General features: G+C 45.1%; 1 protein-coding gene across 1 annotated transcript in view; it reads right to left on the bottom strand.

Moving 5' to 3' along the window:
- Positions 1-23108, bottom strand: part of LOC106597376 (cadherin-7) — a 135137-nt gene that overhangs the window by 99838 nt on the left and 12191 nt on the right. Inside the window, exon 2 of the mRNA XM_014188578.2 lies at positions 14780-15278. Within this exon, the coding sequence (XP_014044053.1) occupies positions 14780-15103 (324 nt within the window). The 5' untranslated portion in view covers positions 15104-15278. The remainder of the gene's footprint in view (positions 1-14779; positions 15279-23108) is intronic.

The raw sequence follows: 23108 nt of genomic DNA, 5'->3' as shown, positions 1-23108 counted from the left end.
TTAATGTGGTGAGGATGAGAGGGTGAGAGGGGGAATCATTAATGTGGTGAGGATGAGAGGGTGAGAGGGGGAATCATTAATGTGGTGAGGATGAGAGGGTGAGAGGGGGAATCATTAATGTGGTGAGGGTGAGAGGGGGGAATCATTAATGTGGTGAGGGTGAGAGGGTGAGAGGGGGGAATCATTAATGTGGTGAGGGTGAGAGGGTGAGAGGGGGGAATCATTAATGTGGTGAGGGTGAGAAGGTGAGAGGGGGAATCATTAATGTGGTGAGGGTGAGAGGGGGGAATCATTAATGTGGTGAGGGTGAGAGGGTGAGAGAGGGGGAATCATTCATGTGGTGAGGGTGAGAGGGTGAGAGGGGGAATCATTAATGTGGTGAGGGTGAGAGGGGGGAATCATTAATGTGGTGAGGTTGAGAGGGGGAATCATTAATGTGGTGAGGATGAGAGGGTGAGAGGGGGAATCATTAATGTGGTGAGGTTGAGAGGGTGAGAGGGGGGAATCATTAATGTGGTGAGGGTGAGAGGGTGAGAGGGGGAATCATTAATGTCGTGAGGATGAGAGGGTGAGAGGGGGAATCATTAATGTGGTGAGGGTGAAGGGAGAGGGGGAATCATTAATGTGGTGAGGGTGAGAGGGTGAGAGGGGGGAATCATTAATGTGGTGAGGGTGAGAGGGTGAGAGGGGGAATCATTAATGTGGTGAGGGTGAGAAGGTGAGAGGGGGAATCATTAATGTGGTGAGGGTGAGAGGGGGAATCATTAATGTGGTGAGGGTGAGAGGGTGAGAGAGGGGGAATCATTAATGTGGTGAGGGTGAGAGGGTGAGAGGGGGAATCATTAATGTGGTGAGGGTGAGAGGGTGAGAGGGGGGAATCATTAATGTGGTGAGGGTGAGAGGGTGAGAGGGGGGAATCATTAATGTGGTGAGGATGAGAGGGTGAGAGGGGGAATCATTAATGTGGTGAGGGTGAGAGGGGGGAATTATTAATGTGGTGAGGGTGAGAGGGTGAGAGGGGGAATCATTAATGTGGTGAGGGTGAGAGGGTGAGAGGGTGAGAGGGGGAATCATTAATGTGGTGAGGGTGAGAGGGGGGAATCATTAATGTGGTGAGGATGAGAGGGTGAGAGGGGGGAATCATTAATGTGGTTAGGTTTAGAGAGGGGGGAATCATTAATGTGGTGAGGATGAGAGGGTGAGGGGGCGGAATCATTCATGTAGTGATGGTGAGAGAGGGGGGAATCATTAATGTGGTGAGGATGAGAGGGTGAGGGAGGGGAATCATTAATGTGGTGAGGATGAGAGGGTGAGAGGGGGCAATCATTAATGTGGTGAGGGTGAGAGGGTGAGGGGGGAATCATTAATGTGGTGAGGATGAGAGAGGGGGAATCATTAATGTAGTGAGGGTTAGAGGGTGAGAGGGTGAGAGGGGGGAATGTGAGAGAGGGGGGAATCATTAATGTGGTGAGGGTGAGAGGGTGAGAGGGGGGAATAATTAATGTGGTGAGGATGAGAGTGTGAGAGGGGGGAATCATTAATGTGGTGAGGATGAGAGGATGAGGGGGGAATCATTAATGTGGTGAGGATGAGAGGGTGAGAGAAGGGGACATTAATGTAGTGAGGGTGAGAGGGTGAGGGGGGAATCATTAATGTGGTGAGGATGAGAGGGTGAGAGGGGGGAATCATTAATGTGGTGAGGGTGAGAGGGTGAGAGGGGGAATCATTAATGTGGTGAGGATGAGAGGGTGAGAGGGGGAATCATTCATGTGGTGAGGATGAGAGGGTGAGAGGGGGAATCATTAATGTGGTGAGGATGAGAGGGTGAGAGGGTGGAATCATTAATGTGGTGAGGGTGAGAGGGGGGAATCATTAATGTGGTGAGGGTGAGAGGGTGAGAGGGGGGAATCATTAATGTGGTGAGGTTGAGAGGGTGAGAGGGGGGAATCATTAATGTGGTGAGGGTGAGAAGTTGAGAGGGGGGAATCATTAATGTGGTGAGGGTGAGAGGGGGAATCATTAATGTGGTGAGGGTGAGAGGGTGAGAGGGGGGAATCATTAATGTGGTGAGGGTGAGAGGGTGAGAGGGGGAATCATTAATGTGGTGAGGGTGAGAGGGGGGAATCATTAATGTGGTGAGGGTGAGAGGGGGAATCATTAATGTGGTGAGGATGAGAGGGTGAGAGGGGGAATCATTAATGTGGTGAGGGTGAGAGGGTGAGAGGGGGGAATCATTAATGTGGTGAGGGTGAGAGGGTGAGAGTGGGAATCATTAATGTAGTGAGGGTGAGAGGGTGAGAGGGGGAATCATTAATGTGGTGAGGATGAGAGGGTGAGAGGGGGGAATCATTAATGTGGTGAGGATAGAGAGGGGGAATCATTAATGTGGTGAGGATGAGAGGGTGAGAGGGGGAATCATTAATGTGGTGAGGATGAGAGGTTGAGAGAGGGGGAATCATTAATGTGGTGAGGGTGAGAGGGTGAGAGGGGGAATCATTAATGTGGTGAGGGTGAGAGGGTGAGAGGGTGAATCATTAATGTGGTGAGGATGAGAGGGTGAGAGGGGGAATCATTATTGTGGTGAGGGTGAGAGGGTGAGAGGGGGGAATCATTAATGTGGTGAGGGTGAGAGGGGGAATCATTAATGTGGTGAGGGTGAGAGGGTGAGAGGGGGGAATCATTAATGTGGTGAGGGTGAGAGGGTGAGAGGGGGAATCATTCATGTGGTGAGGGTGAGAGGGGGAATCATTCATGTGGTGAGGATGAGAGGGTGAGGGGGAATCATTAATGTGGTGAGGATGAGAGGGTGAGGGGGGAATCATTAATGTAGTGAGGATGAGAGGGTGAGAGGGGGGAATCATTAATGTGGTGAGGGTGAGAGGGTGAGAGGGGGAATCATTAATGTGGTGAGGATGAGAGGGTGAGAGGGGGAATCATTAATGTGGTGAGGGTGAGAGGGAGGAATCATTAATGTGGTGAGGGTGAGAGGGGGGAATCATTAATGTGGTGAGGATGAGAGGGTGAGAGGGGGAATCATTAATGTGGTGAGGGTGAGAGGGTGAGAGAAGGGGAATCATTAATGTGGTGAGGATGAGAGGGTGAGAGGGGGGGAATCATTAATGTGGTGAGGGTGAGAGGGTGAGAGGGGGGAATCATTAATGTGGTGAGGGTGAGAGGGTGAGAGGGGGGAATCATTAATGTGGTGAGGATGAGAGGGTGAGAGGGGGAATCATTAATGTGGTGAGGATGAGAGGGTGAGAGGGGGGAATCATTAATGTGGTGAGGGTGAGAGGGTGAGAGGGGGGGATCATTAATGTGGTGAGGGTGAGAGGGTGAGATGGGGGAATCATTAATGTGGTGAGGGTGAGAGGGTGAGAGGGTGAGAGGGGGGAATCATTAATGTGGTGAGGGTGAGAGGGTGAGAGGGGGAATCATTAATGTGGTGAGGGTGAGAGGGTGAGAGGGTGAGCGAGGGGGAATCATTCATGTGGTGAGGGTGAGAGGGTGAGAGGGGGGAATCATTAATGTGGTGAGGGTGAGAGGGGGAATCATTAATGTGGTGAGGGTGAGAGGGTGAGAGAGGGGGAATCATTCATGTGGTGAGGGTGAGAGGGTGAGAGGGGGAATCATTAATGTGGTGAGGGTGAGAGGGTGAGAGGGGGGAATCATTAATCTGGTGAGGGTGAGAGGGTGAGAGGGGGAATCATTAATGTGGTGAGGATGAGAGGGTGAGAGGGGGAATCATTAATGTGGTGAGGGTGAGAGGGTGAGAGGGGGGAATCATTAATGTGGTGAGGGTGAGAGGGTGAGAGGGGGAATCATTAATGTAGTGAGGGTGAGAGGGGGAGGGGATCATTAATGTGGTGAGGGTGAGAGGGTGAGAGGGGGCAATCATTAATGTGGTGAGGATGAGAGGGTGAGGGGGGAATCATTAATGTGGTGAGGGTGAGAGGGTGAGAGGGAGAATCATTAATGTGGTGAGGGTGAGAGGGTGAGAGGGGGAATCATTAATGTGGTGAGGGTGAGAGGGGGAATCATTAATGTGGTGAGGATGAGAGGGTGAGAGGGGGGAATCATTAATGTGGTGAGGATGAGAGAGGGGGAATCATTAATGTGGTGAGGATGAGAGGGTGAGAGGGGGGAATCATTAATGTGGTGAGGATGAGAGGGTGAGAGAGGGGGAATCATTAATGTGGTGAGGATGAGAGGGTGAGAGAGGGGGAATCATTAATGTGGTGAGGGTGAGAGGGGGGAATCATTAATGTGGTGAGGGTGAGAGGGTGAGAGGGTGAGAGGGGGAATCATTAATGTGGTGAGGGTGAGAGGGTGAGAGGGGGGAATCATTAATGTGGTGAGGGTGAGAGGGTGAGAGGGGGAATCATTCATGTGGTGAGGATGAGAGGGTGAGAGGGGGAATCATTAATGTGGAGTAGGGAACACATATTTAATCTGCTCTCGCCCGTATTGACTGACATGCTTTTTTCCAGTGGTGGTGGGGAGGCTGGCTTCAATTGTCTAAACGTTGGATCAGTGGGGGCTGGTGAGGGGAGGACGGCTCATAATAATGTCTGGAACGGAGCAAATGGAATGGCATCAAACACATGGAAACCATGTGTTTGATGTATTTGATACCATTCCACTCATTCTGCTCCAGCCATTACCATAAGCCCATCCTCCCCAATTAAGGTGCCACAAACCTCCTGTACTCTGGAGTAAAGGAAGGTTGGGAGTTTGGGTGGTTGGGGTAGAATGGCTTCCCCTCGAGAGTGAATGGGACATCAAGGGGAGGATAGGGGAAAATGGCTTCTCCTCGGTGTTGACCCGGCCATCAAGGGGAGGATAGGGGAAAATGGCTTCCCCTCGAGAGGGAATGGGCCATCAAGGGGAGGATAGTGGAAAATGGCTTCCCCTCGAGAGGGAATGGGCCATCAAGGGGAGGATAGGGAAAAATGGCTTCCCCTCGAGAGGGAATGGGCCATCAAGGGGAGGATAGTGGAAAATGGCTTCCCCTCGAGAGGGAATGGGCCATCAAGGGGAGGATAGGGGAAAATGCGATTAGCTCAGGCCAAACTGTATCCATTTTGAAAGAGCTTTTTATTTTAGGCTTGTTGGAGGAAGTGGACATATACAGGTTAATTAAAAATAAAAGTACCAGCCTGCTGTGACTATATAAACATTAACTTGGAAAGTTTAACTCTGTGTTTGAGTTTGTACGCCGCTTTAAAAGTGACTGAAGCTTGGGTTTACATTCCCCAAGGGAAATACCCTCAAATGCCGAGTGCACCAATTAACTGCTACGGATCCTGGCTCAGGCCACAGCCCTTGCTAGCAAGGCCCTATAATAATTACAACCCCCTTAGCGACTTACATATTCTCCAGCCATGCGCATCCATAATAACTATCAATATTACTTAGCGCCCTCTTGAGACCCGGAGGGCGCATGTTTTAATAATTGCGGCACGATATTAAACTTGGCTTCAGCTGTCTTATTAAGGTTGCAGCCCACCATGTAGCATACATATTAACCAGGCTTTGACAAGGTTACTACTGACACTAATTCCAGTCACCTTGCAATCAGGTAATCAGATCGGTATGGAGACGTGGAGAGGTTCAGAGACCCTCTTGGTCTTGGTAGCTGCTTTTAGCAGTGGGGTTCCAGCATTGGGAAATATGCATATGATTCATCAAGGCATATACGGTCAAAAAGATAAATTATACAGAAAAAAATATATAAAAACGCAACATGCAACAATTTCAACGATTTTACTGAGTTACAGTTCATAGAATGAAATCAATCAATTTAAATAAATTAGGCCCTAAACTATGGATTCCACTTCTGAGCAAGGGCACAGCCATGGGTGGGCTTGGGAGGGCATAGGCCCACCTACTGGGGAGCCAGGTCCAGCAAATCAGAATGAGTTTTTCACCAAAAAAGGGCTTTATTACAGTATTACAGACAGAAATACTCCTCAGCACCCCTGCTCTGTTGGACATTCCTGCAGTCAGCATGCCAATTGCACTCTCCCTCAAAATTTGAGAAATGTGGCATTGTGTTGTGTGGCAAAACTGTACATTTTAGAGTGGGCTTTTATTGTCCCCAGCACAAAGTGCACCTGTGTAATGATCCAGCTGTTAATCAGCTTCTTGATATGCCACACCTTCTTGATATGCCACACCTGTCAGGTGGATGGATTATCTTGGCAAATGAGAAATGCTCACTAACAGGGATGTAAAAACATTTGTGCACAACATTTGAGAGAAATAAGCTTTTGAAGGTCTGGAAACATTTCTGGGATCTTTTATTTCAGCTCATGAAACATGGGACCAAGACTTTACATGTTGCGTTTATCTTTTTGTTCAGTATATATCACAATCACAGAAGGCTGTCAGAGTCAGAAAATAGTTAGGCACAAACAGTCATACCAAATTGTTGTCCACGGTGATATATTGCCATTTTAAAATCAACAGATAAATGACAAACAAACACAAGAGTAGAAAGTTGGAACTTCCCAAAACAATTTATGTTGATTGGAGAAAGGGCTTGATGTAGATTGGAGAAAGGGCTTGATGTAGATTGGAGAAAGGGCTTGATGTAGACTGGAGAAAGGGCTTGACGTAGACTGGAGAAAGGGCTTGATGTAGATTGGAGAAAGGGCTTGATGTAGACTGGAGAAAGGGCTTGATGTAGATTGGAGAAAGGGCTTGATGTAGATTGGAGAAAGGGCTTGATGTAGATTAGAGAAAGGGCTTGATGTAGACTGGAGAAAGGGCTTGATGTAGATTGGAGAAAGGGCTTGATGTAGACTGGAGAAAGGGCTTGATGTAGACTGGAGAAAGGGCTTGATGTAGATTGGAGAAAGGGCTTGATGTAGATTGGAGAAAGGGCTTGATGTAGATTGGAGAAAGGGCTTGATGTAGACTGGAGAAAGGGCTTGATGTAGACTGGAGAAAGGGCTTGATGTAGACTGGAGAAAGGGCTTGATGTAGATTGGAGAAAGGGCTTGATGTAGACTTGAGAAAGGGCTTGATGTAGACTTGAGAAAGGGCTTGATGTAGACTGGAGAAAGGGCTTGATGTAGATTGGAGAAAGGGCTTGATGTAGATTGGAGAAAGGGCTTGATGTAGACTGGAGAAAGGGCTTGATGTAGACTGGAGAAAGGGCTTGATGTAGACTGGAGAAAGGGCTTGATGTAGACTGGAGAAAGGGCTTGATGTAGACTGGAGAAAGGGCTTGATGTAGATTGGAGAAAGGGCTTGATGTAGACTGGAGAAAGGGCTTGATGTAGACTGGAGAATGGGCTTGATGTAGACAGGAGAAAGGGCTTAAGAATGTTGACATACAATGCTGCACAGACTATTGCATTGCCCCCCCCCCTCCACACCACTGCCACTCTCTGTTGTCATCTATGCGTAGTCACTTTAATTAACTCTACCTACATGTACATACTACCTCAATTAACCGGTGCCCCCGCACATTGACTCTGTACCGGCACCCCCCTGTATATCTTCTCTAGGGTAGGGGGCAGTATATTGACGTCTGGATGAAAGATGTGCGCAAATTAAACTGCCTGCGACTCAGGCTCAGAAGGTAGGATATGCATATCATTAGTAGGTTTGGATAGAAAACACTCTGAAGTTTCTAAAACTGTTTGAATGATGTCTGTGAGTATAACAGAACTCATATGGCAGGCAAAAACCTGAGAAAAATCCAACAAGGAAGTGCGGAAATCTGAGGCTTGTAGTTTTTCAAGTGATTCCCTATCCAGTATACAGTGACTTAGGGTTCATTTTGCACTTCCTAAGGCTTCCACTAGATGGCAACAGTCTTTATAATGTTGTTTCATGCTTCTACTGTGAATATGGAGCGAACAAGGGGGCCTGGAAGTTGAAGAGGGAGGAAATGACATGAGCTCAGAGGCGCGCCCTCACGTGAGAGTTAGCTGTGTTCCTTTTCTTTTCTGAAGACATTGGAATTGTCCGGTTGGAATATGACTGAAGATTTATGTTAAAAACGTCCTAAAGATTGATGCTATACATCGTTTGACATATTTCTACAAACGTAAATATAACTTTTTTTGACTTTTCGTCGTGACATTTGCTCTCGCTTCCTGCATTTGGAGTAGTGGACTGAACGCGTGAACAAAAGGAGGTATTTGGACATAAATTATGGACTTTATCGAACCAAACAAACATTTATTGTGGACCTGGGATTCCTGGGAGTGCATTCTGATGAAGATCATTAAAGGTAAGTGAATATTTATAATATTATTTCTGAGTTTTGTTGACTCCACAAATTGGCGGGTTTGGTTTCGTGTCTGAGCGCTGTACTCAGATTATTGCAAAATGTTCTTTCGCCGTAAAGCTTTTTTGAAATCTGACACAGCAGTTGCATTAAGGAGAAGTGTATCTATAATTCTTTAAATAACTGTTGAATATTTTATCAACGTTTATGATGAGTATTTCTGTAAATTGATGTGCTCATTCACTGGAAGTTTTGGGAGGCAAAACATTTCTGAACATTACACGCCAATGTAAAATGGGGTTTTTGGATATAAATATGAACTTTATCGAGCAAAACATACATGTATTGTGTAACATGAAGTCCTATGAGTGCCATCTGATGAAGATCATCAAAGGTTAGTGATTAATTTTAGCTGTATTTCTGGTTTTTGTGATGCCTCTCCTTGCTTGGAAAATGGCTGTGTGGTTTTTCTTGTTTAGGCGCTGTCCTAACATAATCTAATGTTATGCTTTAGCCGTAAAGCCTTTTTGAAATCGGACGCTAGCGCACGCTAGCGTCCCACATACCGCAGAGAGGTTAAATTGTTATTTTTTACTGCTCCTCTTTAATTACTTGTTACTTTTATCTCTTATTATTATCCATATTTTTTAAAACTGCGCTGTCGGTTAGGCGCTCGTAAGTAAGCATTTCACCTGTTGCATTCGGCGCATGTGACTAATACAATTTGATTTGATTCAATTTGAAATAAAATGGTTCCCCAAATGGAATGTGACATGAGATTGGTTAAAATGTTGTTGATGTCATCAGGCAGGCCAAAACTCCATCCCACCAAAACAGGCAGAAATTTCAGCAGGTCTTTTCAAACAGCTCTTACACTAAAAGGGCATTATCATAATGTTAACAATATTGAAAAAGGAATAGTTTCACCATATTAAAACGAGAGTTCAGTTCACGCCACAGGGTTGACCTTAAAATGAGGGACAAACGTAAATGAAATAAATAAATGTCAAAAAGCTGAATTTTTGGCACTTTAGCAAGTCTTTATTCATATTAAAAAAAATCTGGTTTATTTAAATCTCCATGTGGTCTATATCGAAGGGCACTTCATTTAATATAACAGGCTTTTAAAATTCAATATTGGTGCACAATTTTTACTTAAAATATCAAAGGGATGCAAAAGACACTCTTTTTGTGGAACGACCCAAAGACAAAAATATCTACAAGAGACCCGTGAGTTGTTTGTTGTGAGGAACACTCCACTTGGTCCTTGTCTTCAGACAATTGAGTCGAATGAATGGAAATTCAAGTGCGTATGATCTGTGGGAACTCGACTGACAGGTTAGGGTGACTGGCTGCGAGACTCTTTTGAGCTTGTTTTGTCTCACTTCCTTTACTTCTGACGGGCTCAGACAATTATGTTCCATCCCATTGAGACCAATGTCTCTTTTACAAAGCATCCCTGATTCACAAAATGCTATTGGAATAAGGAATTAAAGACACAATTATAACAATCAAAGGCAGGAGCATGAGAAATAAAATAAATAAAAATATTATAAAATGTAATTTCCTCTGTGAACATGTCATTTCCGAAAGGCACTAGTGTGTGTCCAATTGTAGCGTATTCCAGAAATTTGTTCCATGTATATGGCGCTTAAAAACTTAATGCCATTTTACCTCAATTCATTTCAAGAATTGAGGTAAAATGAGTCAATTACAACGAGTGCTCATGTCTGTCCATTTTCAATGATCCCCCTCGAGTCTCAATGTCGAGGCACTCGTGTCTTTTGTGGGCTGAATGCCACCAAGACTCAACCACCCCCCCCCCACGCCCCACTGTGCTTTGTGATGACTCTGACTAAGCCTAGAATGAGCTTCTGATAATGGTCCAGAGCAGCTCTGTAGGAACACTGTATCCAGGTTGTTACTTTGGTAACACTGTTGTTACAGCCTACGGGTCTAATGCATTATGATGCCATAATAAAGTCTTGTCATGAGCATGTATGTCATAATCGTGTCATAATGATCCTGACTAAATACCAGTCATTTTGGAGTCAGTTGAAGTTGACCACGACTCTATGACCACAATGCGACAATATCGAGCATGACTCGACTGCCTGAAAAAAATGACAAACCCAACGCAGACGATTGCCTCCCGTCCTGATGATGCATCTCTCAGGCAGTCATGGTCCTATATATATATACCACCAGTATTTGTATTTATTAAAACATCTCCATTAGTTCCTGCAGCTACTCTTCCTGGGGTCCAGCAATATTAAGGCAGGTACACTACATGATCAAAAGTATGTGGACACCTGCTCGTTGAACATCTCATTCCAAAATCATGGTTATTAATATGGAGTTGGTCCCCCCTTTGCTGCTATAACAGCCTCCACTCTTCTGGGAAGGCTTTCCACTAGATGTTGGAATATTGCTGCGGGGAATTGCTTCCATTCAGCTCCAAGAACGTTAGTGATGTCAGGCACCGATGTTGGGCGATTAGGCCTGGCTCGCAGTCGGCGTTCCAATTCATCCCAAAGGTGTTCGATGGGGTTGAGGTTAGGACTCTGTGCAGGCCAGTCAAGTTCTTCTACACCGGTCTCGACAAACCATTTCTGTATGGACCTCGCTTTGTGCACGGGGGGCATTGTCATGCTGAAACAGGAAAGGGCCTTCCCCAAACTGTTTCCACTACTCTAGTACCACATACTGTATCTACAATACAAAATCCAGGTGTCCGTGTGTGTAGAGTGCGTGTGATATAGCATCTGTTTGTGTAAGCATGTGTCTGTGCCTCTGTGTGTGTCTCTTCACAGTCCCCGCTGTTCCATATGGTGTATTTTTTATATTTTTGTTTTTTAATCTGATTCTACTGCTTGCATCAGTTACCTGATGTGGAATAGAGTTCCATGTTGTTATGTCTCTATGTAGTACTGTAACACCGCTCAGCACTAGAGCAGACTTTTAGAGCACTTCGATATAGGCTAAGTGCTATATGCCTCTACTTGGGGGGGGGGCTGAGGGAAGACTCGGTGTCCACTGTAACATGAATGTGAAACCCGGGTGGATTGGGGTTGAAGGGGAAGGAAAGGTGGAGTGGTCAACAAGGGAAAAATGTTGAGTACCAGAACAGCCATCCGCTGACTCCAGAACACAAAACACAGTGTCTGCTATATGCTCCAATTGCCGACAGACAAGCCATCTGTATGAAGACAGGCAGAGTTAACTCAGTAAACAAAACCGAAATGGCCCAATCCCAAACTGACCCCTAGCCTCTAGCCCCAACCTCCTATCCAAGGTCACTCTTGATTCTCCTTTTGCAGTTTTAAAAGGTCTGGATAGGCATACACAATGTGGCAGAAACTACACCTGACAACATATACTGTAAACTACACCTGACAACACATACTGTAAACTACACCTTACAACATATACTGTAAACTACACCTGACAACCTGCTGTAAACTACACCTGACAACATATACTGTAAACTACACCTTACAACATATACTGTAAACTACACCTGACAACCTGCTGTAAACTACACCTGACAACATATACTGTAAACTACACCTTACAACATATACTGTAAACTACACCTTACAACCTGCTGTAAACTACACCTGACAACACATACTGTAAACTACACCTTACAACCTGCTGTAAACTACACCTGACAACACATACTGTAAACTACACCTGACAACCTGCTGTAAACTACACCTGACAACACATACTGTAAACTACACCTTACAACCTTCTGTAAACTACACCTGACAACACATACTGTAAACTACACCTGACAATATATGCTGTAAACTACACCTGACAACATACTGTAAACTACACCTGACAACACATACTGTAAACTACACCTTACAACATATACTGTAAACTACACCTGACAACCTGCTGTAAACTACACCTGACAACATATACTGTAAACTACACCTTACAACATATACTGTAAACTACACCTGACAACCTGCTGTAAACTACACCTGACAACATATACTGTAAACTACACCTTACAACATATACTGTAAACTACACCTTACAACCTGCTGTAAACTACACCTGACAACACATACTGTAAACTACACCTTACAACCTGCTGTAAACTACACCTGACAACACATACTGTAAACTACACCTGACAACCTGCTGTAAACTACACCTGACAACACATACTGTAAACTACACCTTACAACCTTCTGTAAACTACACCTGACAACACATACTGTAAACTACACCTGACAATATATGCTGTAAACTACACCTGACAACATACTGTAAACTACACCTGACAATATATGCTGTAAACTACACCTGACAACATATACTGTAAACTAAGCCTACAAATATATGCTGTGAACTAAACCTAACAATATATACTGTAAACTACACCTAACAATATATGCTGTGAACTAAACCTAGCAATATATACTGTAAACTACACCTAACAATATATTTTGTAAACTAAACCTAACAATATATACTGTAAACTACACCTAACAATATACTGTATATGTATTATAAAATATTTAAATATATTTATGACAACTGCAGATTAGCTCTACAGAGAATACATCTATGTCTATGCTCTACCTTAACCTTACATTGTGTTGTACATTTTGAATTGTAAACATCTGTAGGGTGGCAATCCTTTGTCAGTCAGTAAAAATAGTATAGTTCAACACATTGAAGTAGGTTTGTATCCTGAGGCCTGAGAACACGCTGACTGATATTTAGGTTTGTATCCCGAGGCCTGACAATATCCTGACTGATATTTAGGTTTGTATCCCGAGGCCTGACAATATCCTGACTGATATTTAGGTTTGTATCCCGAGGCCTGACAATATCCTGACTGATATTTAGGTTTGTATCCCGAGGCCTGACAATATCCTGACTGATATTTAGGTTTGTATCCCGAGGCCTGACAATATCCTGACTGATATTTAGGTTTGTATCCCGAGGCCTGACAATACGCTGACTGAAAGGATTTAAATAAGTGCAGAAGAGACTAAGGGGCTCAGAACTGCAGAAATGGTTACGTTCTCGACTTCCTAGTGTTGTCCTCCCCTTTTCATGTTCAAGATTCATTTATGTGTAACGCATCGCTCGTTAGATTCACCCCCGCCATGAGAGACATGTGTGCTCAAACAACCTCTCGAATTCACAAATGAAAGAGACATGTTCATCTGTATGCCCCTTGCCATCTACATATGAGAGCTGTGTGAATACTGAAAGCAATGGAATAGATAAAGAAAGGCTTTGATAGCAACGAACTCGTCGGCGCATATTTGACTGGGTTGGCGAATCAAATATCCTCTCAGTCGCGTTCCAGAGGACTCTGCTACAGTTGCTGTTCTGTTTTTCTTTCAGATCGTAAAACGAGAATAAGCGTGAGCCTTAATAACAAAATGGCACCGTTTAAGTACCCGTCTTTATTTTCTATAGCCTATGGTAGAGTTGATTAAGAGAGAAGAATAAATGTGTAAATTCTTATACAGCCCGTGTCATTCCTGCTAAGTGGAAGGATCTTCAGTCTTCGTAGCTGATACAGACCTCCCTGTTGCTGTACGTAGCTTTACAATGCCTCTGATTTGCCAACTCAGTGCCATTCAACAATAGTCATTGAAGTATTATCTCTGGCATTATTGCATTTTTTGTTGTTGTTATAAGTTGTTATCCAGTGCAACTTACAGTAGTGAGTGGAAACATCTTCAGACTTTTTTTCACCGTACTGGTCCCCCCATGGGAATCTAACCCACAACGCTGGCGTTGCAAGCTCCATACATTACCAACAGAGCCACACGGGACCATGCACTGAGGGAGTAGCATGGGGTCCCTAGCACACTGCCAACCCCAAAGAAAGATAAATTAACCGAAGGAACGGTCCCCCCCCCTTGTATTGTGTAACAATCAGAGCTTCCTCTTCCTGGTGGATATATGTACCAGTCCATTCATTACTTCATGTTGGAGGTGCCCTATCAAAAACCAGAATTGTTGTCAGACCTTAAGCAGGAGACGTAAGTGGACACCAGGGGCCTGGTTCAGGAGGATGCAATGTTACAGAGTGTTCAGATAGAAAGCCATTTTTGCAGATGGGGTATGGTCGTCTGTCATGTAGAACGGGGATACTGTCAGCTCTATGAGCAAGCCTTCTGAAAGTTTCTTCTCACTAAATAAACCCCTGAACTTGTTTTTACCCTGCTATTTAAAAAAAAAATTCTGTACTCTTCTTGCAGTCTTATATCAAGAGTTTTTTTTTTTTTACACGAGCAGATCACGGAGATGGGCGAAAGCCTGTGAACTCAAGACTCTCTGAAACACGTTTCTCTGTTCCTCATATATCCTTCCTGTGAATTCACGTCTCTAACAAATGCATAAAAACGTACAGAAATATTAGATAACACAAGTAGCACAAACTCCTTTTTTATATTTATGTACTTCACCCAATCGACCTGTACGTTTTCCATATTAGCACAGTCACACATCCACCTATTTACTGTAGTAATACACCCCAGAAACTCTTACCTTGCCCACGTAGAGTGGCTCGTCCCCCATGTACTCCTCCAGCACAAAGAACTGATTCCACACCCAGCTGCGCCTCTGCCTGTGGTGTGCCCCCTCTTCGCCGCTCCTTTGGTACATCCTGACCTGATGCAGGGGCACTGAGTTCAAGGTCAGGCCAGAGCAGCCCATCTCCCAAATGGGTACGAGCACAATCAACACGCTAATCACACTCCACATGGGGGGACAGTTCAGTCGCATCTTTGTGATACAATTTGTTTGTTGAAATTTTACTGGAAAAGACTCAAGAAGAAGCGTTGTCCACCATCCACCAGCGTTGTCCACCATCCACCAGCGTTGTCCACCATTCACTGAGTAAACTGGGGGGTTGAACAGAAGAGACACTCCAGGTGGTGTTTAACGAGCAAGTGTATCCTTCAGCAGACAGACGGATGGATTGTGATTGCTGGTTGCCAAGGTGTCAGAACACGTCTACTTCACACCTGCAGTTGATAATTGGAGCCTATCAGAAATAATGAGAGAGAGGGGAGGGGGAGAAAGAGAGGGGAGGGGCAGAGGGAGAAAGAGAGGGGAGGGAGAGAGGGAGGGAGAAAGAGAGGGGATGGAGAGAGGGAGGGAGAAAGAGAGGGGAAGGAGAAAGAGAGGGAGAGAGAGAAGGGGGGTGGAGAGGGAGAAAGAGAGGGGAAGGAGAGAGGGAGAAAGAGAAGGGAGGGGAGAGGGAGAAAGCGAGGGGAGGGGGAGAGGGAGAGAGGGCGGGGAGAGGGATAAAGAGAGGGGGGGGGAGAGGGAGAAAGAGAGGTGAGGGAGAGAGGGGAGGAAAGAGAGGGTAGGGGGAGAGGGAGAAAGCGAGGGGAGGGGGAGAGGGAGAGAGGGCGGGGGAGAGGGAGAAAGAGAGGGGAGGGGGAGAGGGAGAAAGAGAGGTGAGGGAGAGAGGGGGAGAGCGTGAAAGAGAGGGTAGGGGGAGAGGGCGGGGGAGAGGGAGAAAGAGAGGGAGGGGAAGGAGAGGGAGGGGGAGAGGGAGAAAGAGAAGGAGGTGGAGAGGGAGAAAGAGAGGAGAAAGAGAGGGGAGGGGGAGAGGGAGAAAGAGAGGGGAGGGAGAGAGGGGGAGAGCGTGAAAGAGAGGGGGAGGGGGGAGAGGGCGGGGAGAGGGAGAAAGAGAGGGGAGGGGGAGAGGGAGAAAGAGAAGGGAGGGGGAGAGGGAGAAAGAGAAGGAGGTGGAGAGGGAAAAAGAGAGGGGAAGGAGAGAGGGAGAAAGAGAAGGGAGGGGGAGAGTGAGAAAGAGAGGGGAGGGGGAGAAAGAGAAGGGAGGGGGAGAGGGAGAAAGAGAGGGGAGGGGAGAGGGGGAGAGGGAGAAAGAGAGGGGAGGGAGAGAGGGCGGGGGAGAGGGAGAAAGAGAGGGGAGGGGGAGAGGGAGAAAGAGAGGGGAGGGAGAGAGGGAGAGCGTGAAAGAGAGGGGAGGGGGAGAGGGAAAGGGAGAAAGAGGGTGGGGTGTAGAAAGAGAATAAATGTAAGGATGAACATTCTCATGCCACGGCTTGCGTATATAACGAGCAGTAATAACACAAGTGGACACTTCCTTTTAGATGCTCAAAGGAACAAGGAAGCAGTCATATAATACAGTACTGCTCAATCCACAGATTCCCTGGGAGCGATTTGTCTGCTCATATCAACGTGGAGAAAACCTTCTCTCATTGTCTCTGTGTGACTTACTGTAGCTCCTGGTAGAGCCCATGCCTTTTGAGTTGTGTAGAAATGACATCAGCAGTCTGCTCACTTCCAGAAGCCTTTGTTTGCTCTTACTGTAAGAGCTAAAAGAGCATTATGCCTGTGGGCAGCTATACGAAGAGAATACTCCAGCTGCACAGCATTACAATGGCGTTTACTTGGCATTCAGTATTAGGCCTATACACCAGTGGAGGCTCCTCAGAGGAGGAAGGGGAGAACCCTCATCAGTGAACTTCATAAAAATAACAATTTTAAAACATTTAAAAAGTTATCCTTTTTAGATAAAACTAGACTAACTATATTCACGTCACCAAATAATTCACTAATACACACTGTTTTGCAATGGTCTACAGTAGCCTTAACAGCACTCTGCAGGGTAGCATCATGGTGTAGCCGGAGGACAGCTAGCTTCTGTCCTCCCCTTGGTACATTGACTTCAATACACAACCTAGGAGGCTCATGGTTCGCACCCCGTTCCATAGACCTACACAGTAGATATGACAACCTCTGGAGGTCGTCCTCCAACCTATCAGAGCTCTTGCAGCATGAACTGACATGTTGTCCACCCAATCAAAGGATCAGATAATGAATCTAGAACTGAAAGCATAAGCTACAGCTAGTTAGCACTGCAGTGCATAACATTTTTTGAACAAATTCATTTATTCCAAAATGAAGGAGAAGCAAGAGAGAGATAGAGAGAGAGATTGTCAAAATGTTCAGTTTCAACTCTCGTACGGACTCGGGAGAGGCGAAGGTTGAGAGCCTGCCAAGCCACACTGCTTCTCGACACACTGCTCGCTTAACCCGGAAAGCCAGGCGCACCAATGTGTTGGAGGAAACACCGTCCAGCTTGCAGGTGCCCGGCCCGCCACAAGGAGTTGTTAGAGCGCGATGGAACAAGGAAATCCCAGCCGGCCAAACCCTCCCTTAACCTGGACTACGCTGGCCAATTGTGCACCGCCTCATGGGTCTCCCGGTCACGGCCGGCTGTGACACAGCCTGGGATCAAACTGTAGTGATGCTTTAAGAGCTGCGATGCAGTGCCTTAGACCGCTGCGCCACGTGGGAGGCATAAACCGTGTTTATCTGTGATCAGGGGTGTATTCATTACGCCGATTCTGCTGAAAAACGTTTCTTAAACAAAAGCAAACGAAAACGGGGATAAACATAGCTGAATTTGTCCAATAGAAACTCTCATTTGAAACTGCCGGACTAATGATTACACCCTAGATCAGCTAGATGCAAGCAAGAGTGTGCAAGACGGTATTGAATGTGTCACCGTCTGTCCATGTGTCACTGTCTGTCACCTCACATTTGTCTCTTGACCTACGTGTGCACCTACGTTATAAACTTTCATTCATAGGCTAGGTTGTAGCAGCCTCATGATGGGTATAGGGACAACTAGAGTATCATGTAGTAGCCTACACTTATCACTGTTACATTGAGCTGGTTGAATGGAATATGAATGACAGTCATCCAATATGCTGTAATAGAAATAAGGCCATGCTCAAGAAAAAAATAAATGTGTCCTCCCTCATCTTAAAACGGCACCGATCACCACTGCTATACACCACATACATGATAATATAATATAATATATGCCATTTAGCAGACGCTTTTATCCAAAGCGACGTACAGTCATGCTCGCATACATTTGTAAGTATGGGCGGTCCCGGGAATCAAACCCACTATGCTGGCGTTGCAAGCTCCATGCTCTAGCAACTGAGCTACAGAGGACCACGATGATGGTGAATGACATTGAGAAATGCTACAAGATCAGTCCCAGCGGAAACCTTGTAAAAAGTCTAAAGAAAGAAGTTAAGGAAGTCTAAATGAATATCCCAAAATATTTGTGCCATAATTTACTGGTAGGAAAAACAGTAAGTCATATGGGACTGGTCTGGGTTAGCTGACTTGAGCATGGCTGGTTAAACTGATTCTCAATCCCAAAAGTTCTCCAGGGGAGTTGGAGGCACTAGACCTCTTTGCTTTATCTACCACACCACATTTATCAGTGGAATGTCCAATGTATTTGAATGGTTGCGGGGGACCAACCCTGGAAATATAGTTTACTAAGTTACCAATTACTTCACACTAGCACAAATTAAGCTACACTAAATCTACCTTTCAGAAAATATAGTTTATTTAACTAAAGTTACTTTGAAAATAGTAGTTAAAACATCAAAACTACTTTGTGATAAATTATCATATCTAAATCTGAAACGTCATAGACTACAAATTGAAAGAGAGAAGTCAGATGTTCACAGAATGTGTAATGTAGCCTATCAAAAAATGTCAAGTGAGAATTATTCAGGTCTGCTGCTGAAAAAGAAAGAAAATTGTTGCTTCCTTAACCCATATTATATTAGATTTTTTTTTTGCCAACAGCTGAAAACACTACCAAGATTTGAAAAATGTATTTAACTAACACTAAGCTACTTCAAAAAATCTTGTTAAATTACTAGTTGAACTACACGTATTTCACTACTGTGTCGTATTCACTAGGCAACTGGCCATGGAAGGCCTCGATTATCACTTTACCGTTCGAAAGACTGGATAGAAAGACGATAAAAAAGGTTGAGTAGTAGATTAAATCAATTGCCACTTATAAAACCAAGGGTGGAGTTCCAAAGAGACATTGTGTTTCCAATTAAGCTAGCATCAAAATATACAAAAACGAATGCTGCATAGGCCACTAAAAACTTTGTCCGACACGATAAGAGACACAGACAAAACAAGAATTCCCCCCCAACCCATCACCGCACAAATGCCTCTCCTGAGGGGAAACATAATTTCTACTTAGAGCCAATTGTCAAGTGAATGAGACAGGATTTTGGAAGGCTGGCTACACAAGACGATTAGGTACCAAATGGAAGAAAATGGTCCAAAACAGAGGAGGGAACTTGTCCAATCATTTTTATTTATTTTTTTGGGGGGGGTCTGAAAAACTTTTTTCTACAGTGTGCATAATAAATACAATTCTGGTGGGATTCAAACTCCTGGTCTCCTGCAAGTGAAATCAACACCATACCCATTAGACCAAGAGTACATCCTTAAGGCCTACATTTGGCCTTCCATTGGGGTTTCTGAAGACTTACAGGGAGAAGAGAACAAGATAATTGCTGCAAGTTTGCCCAACAGGGAACTGCTTGTCCTTGCTCATTTGACAGAAAAGAAGATATAGATCATAAGCAATGTCGTTGGGGCAGAAAGAGACAGAAGAATGGAAAGAGAGAGAGAGAGAGAGAGAGAGAGAGAGAGAGAGAGGCCATGAAACCATGAAGATTTGTTTTAGCACGGAGACTGTTTGGGTTCGTTGAGGGCATCAGGAGCATGTGTGTGTGTGTGTGTGTGTGTTGGGTGAAACAAATGTATTTTATCACCCTGAGCTCTACTAAAAGGCAATGGCATTAGAGTGTGTGTGTGTGTCATTAGAGTTTCAGCACGCTCCCTTCGAGGGAGACCTTGCAGATGCATTATACAACAACAACAACAACAACAACAACCAAAGTTAAAATAAACAGAATAAACGGTAATGTACGGCCTTCGGCTTCACAAGAACTCTCCCTCTTTTCTCCTCAGTAGAACTGATGACGCGAGCACAAAAGATGGCAGAAAGTAACTATTGGGACAAAATAAAGTAAAGATTTTCATTCCGAGTAAAACTCAACTCCACATCAGCGCTTGATTAAGGAGACTCGCTGCAGTTTAAATAGATATAACCTTTAGTTCAAGTGACGAAAGATCTAATCTTAGAATCCTTCTACAGCGTCTCTAGGGAAATAAAGTGAGCGAAAGACTTTCGGTAGTATAGTACACCCTCTTAGAACCTAAAAGGGTTCTTCGGTTGTCCCCATAGGAGAACCATTTGAATAATCTTTTTTTGTTCCAGGTAAGAAACCTTTTGGTTCCAGGTAGAACCCTTTTGAGTTCCATGTAGAACCCTTTACACAGAAGGTGTGTCACGGAATGCCAAAAGAGTTCTACATGGAACCAAGAAACTGTTCCACCTGGAAACGAAAAGGGTTCTCCTATGGGGACAGCCGAAGAACCCTTTTGGAACCCATTTTTTTCTAAGAGTGCAGAATCTTTTTAAAGCCAAACACTTAGAGCAGGGATGGGGGCCATAAACAATCTGAACTCATCGCAGTGGCTCGCGAGTCTGCGTACCAACATCCATACTCACACATGAAGTCAGAGCAGGCCTTAAACCATCCCACCTTGCAAATAAAACAGAGAGAGAGAAATTAGCAGTTAGAGAGTGACTTACAAAATCAATGGGCCCCCGTGGTTGGAAATTTGACCATGATTACTACAAGCCAGTTGTCCATCCCTGGCTTAGAGTCTGGAACAAGATGGAGCAGGACTGTATGGTTGCCGTCATGCAAGCTCCGACCCAACTTTGTTATTTTCTGATTATTTTGGCGTTTATCTTAACTTTTTTTGAACATCAGATCAGCAGTTACGACCCTCTAATCCAGCTTCAACTTCGACTCATCTGCCCTGGGCTCTTTGTGTACCTCCATCCCAATCTTTCCCAAGAGTAAAGTCAGGCAAAAAAGAGGTAGTAAAGCGTGCATCCTGGTGAGACTTAGAAGGGAAAACCGGCCACCACTTCCCTCCATTCTATTGGCCAATGTACTTGATAATTAGATGAATGACCTCCGATCACTGATTTGCTATTAACGGGACTCTTGGAAATGCAATATTCTCTGTTTTTCTGAAACATGGCCTTTGGACAAGATACCCCCCATGGCTATTCAACTCGATGGAATCTCCATTCACTAAGCGGACAGAACATTGGATTCATGGAAATCCAGAGGGGAGGGGTATGTCTCTTCATCAACAACAACAAAAAACAACATCGAAATGGGGTACCGTAACTCTGGAAGTTGTGTTGACATAAACCCACATAGACTCTCTTCACCATTCACAAGGCCCTTCCTTCAGAGGGGCAAGATGAAGTTATGCCATTCTCTTTGATCATCCTCCCTCCCTTTCTCTCCCTTCCTCTGTTTTTCACTCTCTGCCTCCACCCCTCTCTCTCTGCCTCTGTTTTTCACTCTGCCTCTTCCCCTCTCTCTCTCCCTGCCTCCCTCTCTCTCTCCCTGCCTCCCTCTCTCTCTCTCCCTGCCTCCCTCTTTCTCTCTCTATCCCCCCTCTCTCTTTCTGCCCCCTCTTCTCTCTCTCTCTCTCTCTCTCTCTCGTCCCTCTTTCTTCCCACACGCTGCAGTGCTTCTGAGGTGATGCATGAAGGGGAAATGTCTTATCTAAACCCTCTAATCTCTTTTATAAGCCTCACTTTACAGGGAGTTATTACAAGCGCTTAGTAACTGACTAGATGTCTTCTCTTTAAACAGCATCCTGTACATACAGTCTGTTGAATTGAAGAAGTAGAGTTCAAGATGAGCTAAACAGCTATTGGCAGTGGCACAGGAAATTACCACCTAGATTAACAGATAATGTCTCACTATTCTATTCCTGTTTGGCTCAGTTCGTAGAGTGTGTCGCTTGTAGATGGTTGAATTCCTGATGGGGGCCATTTTTTTTTTTTTTACTATTCTAGATCAGGGTTTCCAAAACTCTGTCCTGGGCCATCTCCACTAACAGACCTGAATGGACCTGACTACCAGACCTGGGATCAACTACTACTGGTAAGTTTCTGCCCTGCACAATGGAACCAATGGAGGTGTCCCAAAAGTGCAAACACCTGCCCATCTGGCACCATGAAATCAAACAGTCCTACCCAGAACCCTCAAACATGCAATCACTGAGGGTTTATGGCAAATTTGTAAGGGACGGGGAGCGATTACAAACTAGCTATATTACAAAAAAACACTTTTGAACCCAGGTCTGCGAACACTGAATGGAATTATGGGAAACTCTGATGTCCATGTTATGTCCTATCCCTGTTCACCCTTGCCATATGAGTCATTATTGTGCAATGACCACAGACAAGAGTAGAGCGGGGCAGAACTTGATGACTGCACACTTACAGCGGAAGCATTTGTCCTGATCTGTCTTGGCAATGTCAAATCTTTCTTTATATTAGCCAACAAAATTCCTACAGGAGCGGTCATGCACATGTAACAGGTGTAACGCTCCTAGCTTAACAATACCTCTGCCTCCCTCACCAGCTCACACCAAGACTGGATCTCAGGTCCTCTGTCTCGCAAACACACGCCACTGCCCTCCTGCTATCGTCTTAGCCAGCTGTACCACTGAAAAACTAGCAATTTGATTCAGTGGACATCAAGCTGAGGAGTGAGCTTTTAAACTACACAAAATCGTTCTGAGATTTGATCTGGCCACAAGAGAAGTCATATGTTTAGATGCAAAAGTACTGTAATGCAGATTCGACTGAATAAAGCCCTGAGAGTTGGTGCTGCTGTGTATAAACTTGATGGTAGCCTAAGGGATGTTATTCCCAGCCAGGTCACACCAGATCAACTTCAGTTTTCGACGTTTGTCCATGTCCCCAGGTCTCCGGGAGATGCCTTCAATACTGGCTACTAGCGGCAACATGGCTGCCTATTACAATCTCGTAAAGGCTCGTGGCTTGCTAGGGTGTTGTGGATGGGGATAGAGGGAGGGCTTAAACTGCACG

This window comes from Salmo salar, chromosome ssa03, assembly GCF_905237065.1.
Source record: "Salmo salar chromosome ssa03, Ssal_v3.1, whole genome shotgun sequence".
In the NCBI taxonomy this organism is placed as follows: Eukaryota; Metazoa; Chordata; class Actinopteri; order Salmoniformes; family Salmonidae; genus Salmo; species Salmo salar.
This window is presented reverse-complemented; position numbering and strand designations above follow the sequence as displayed.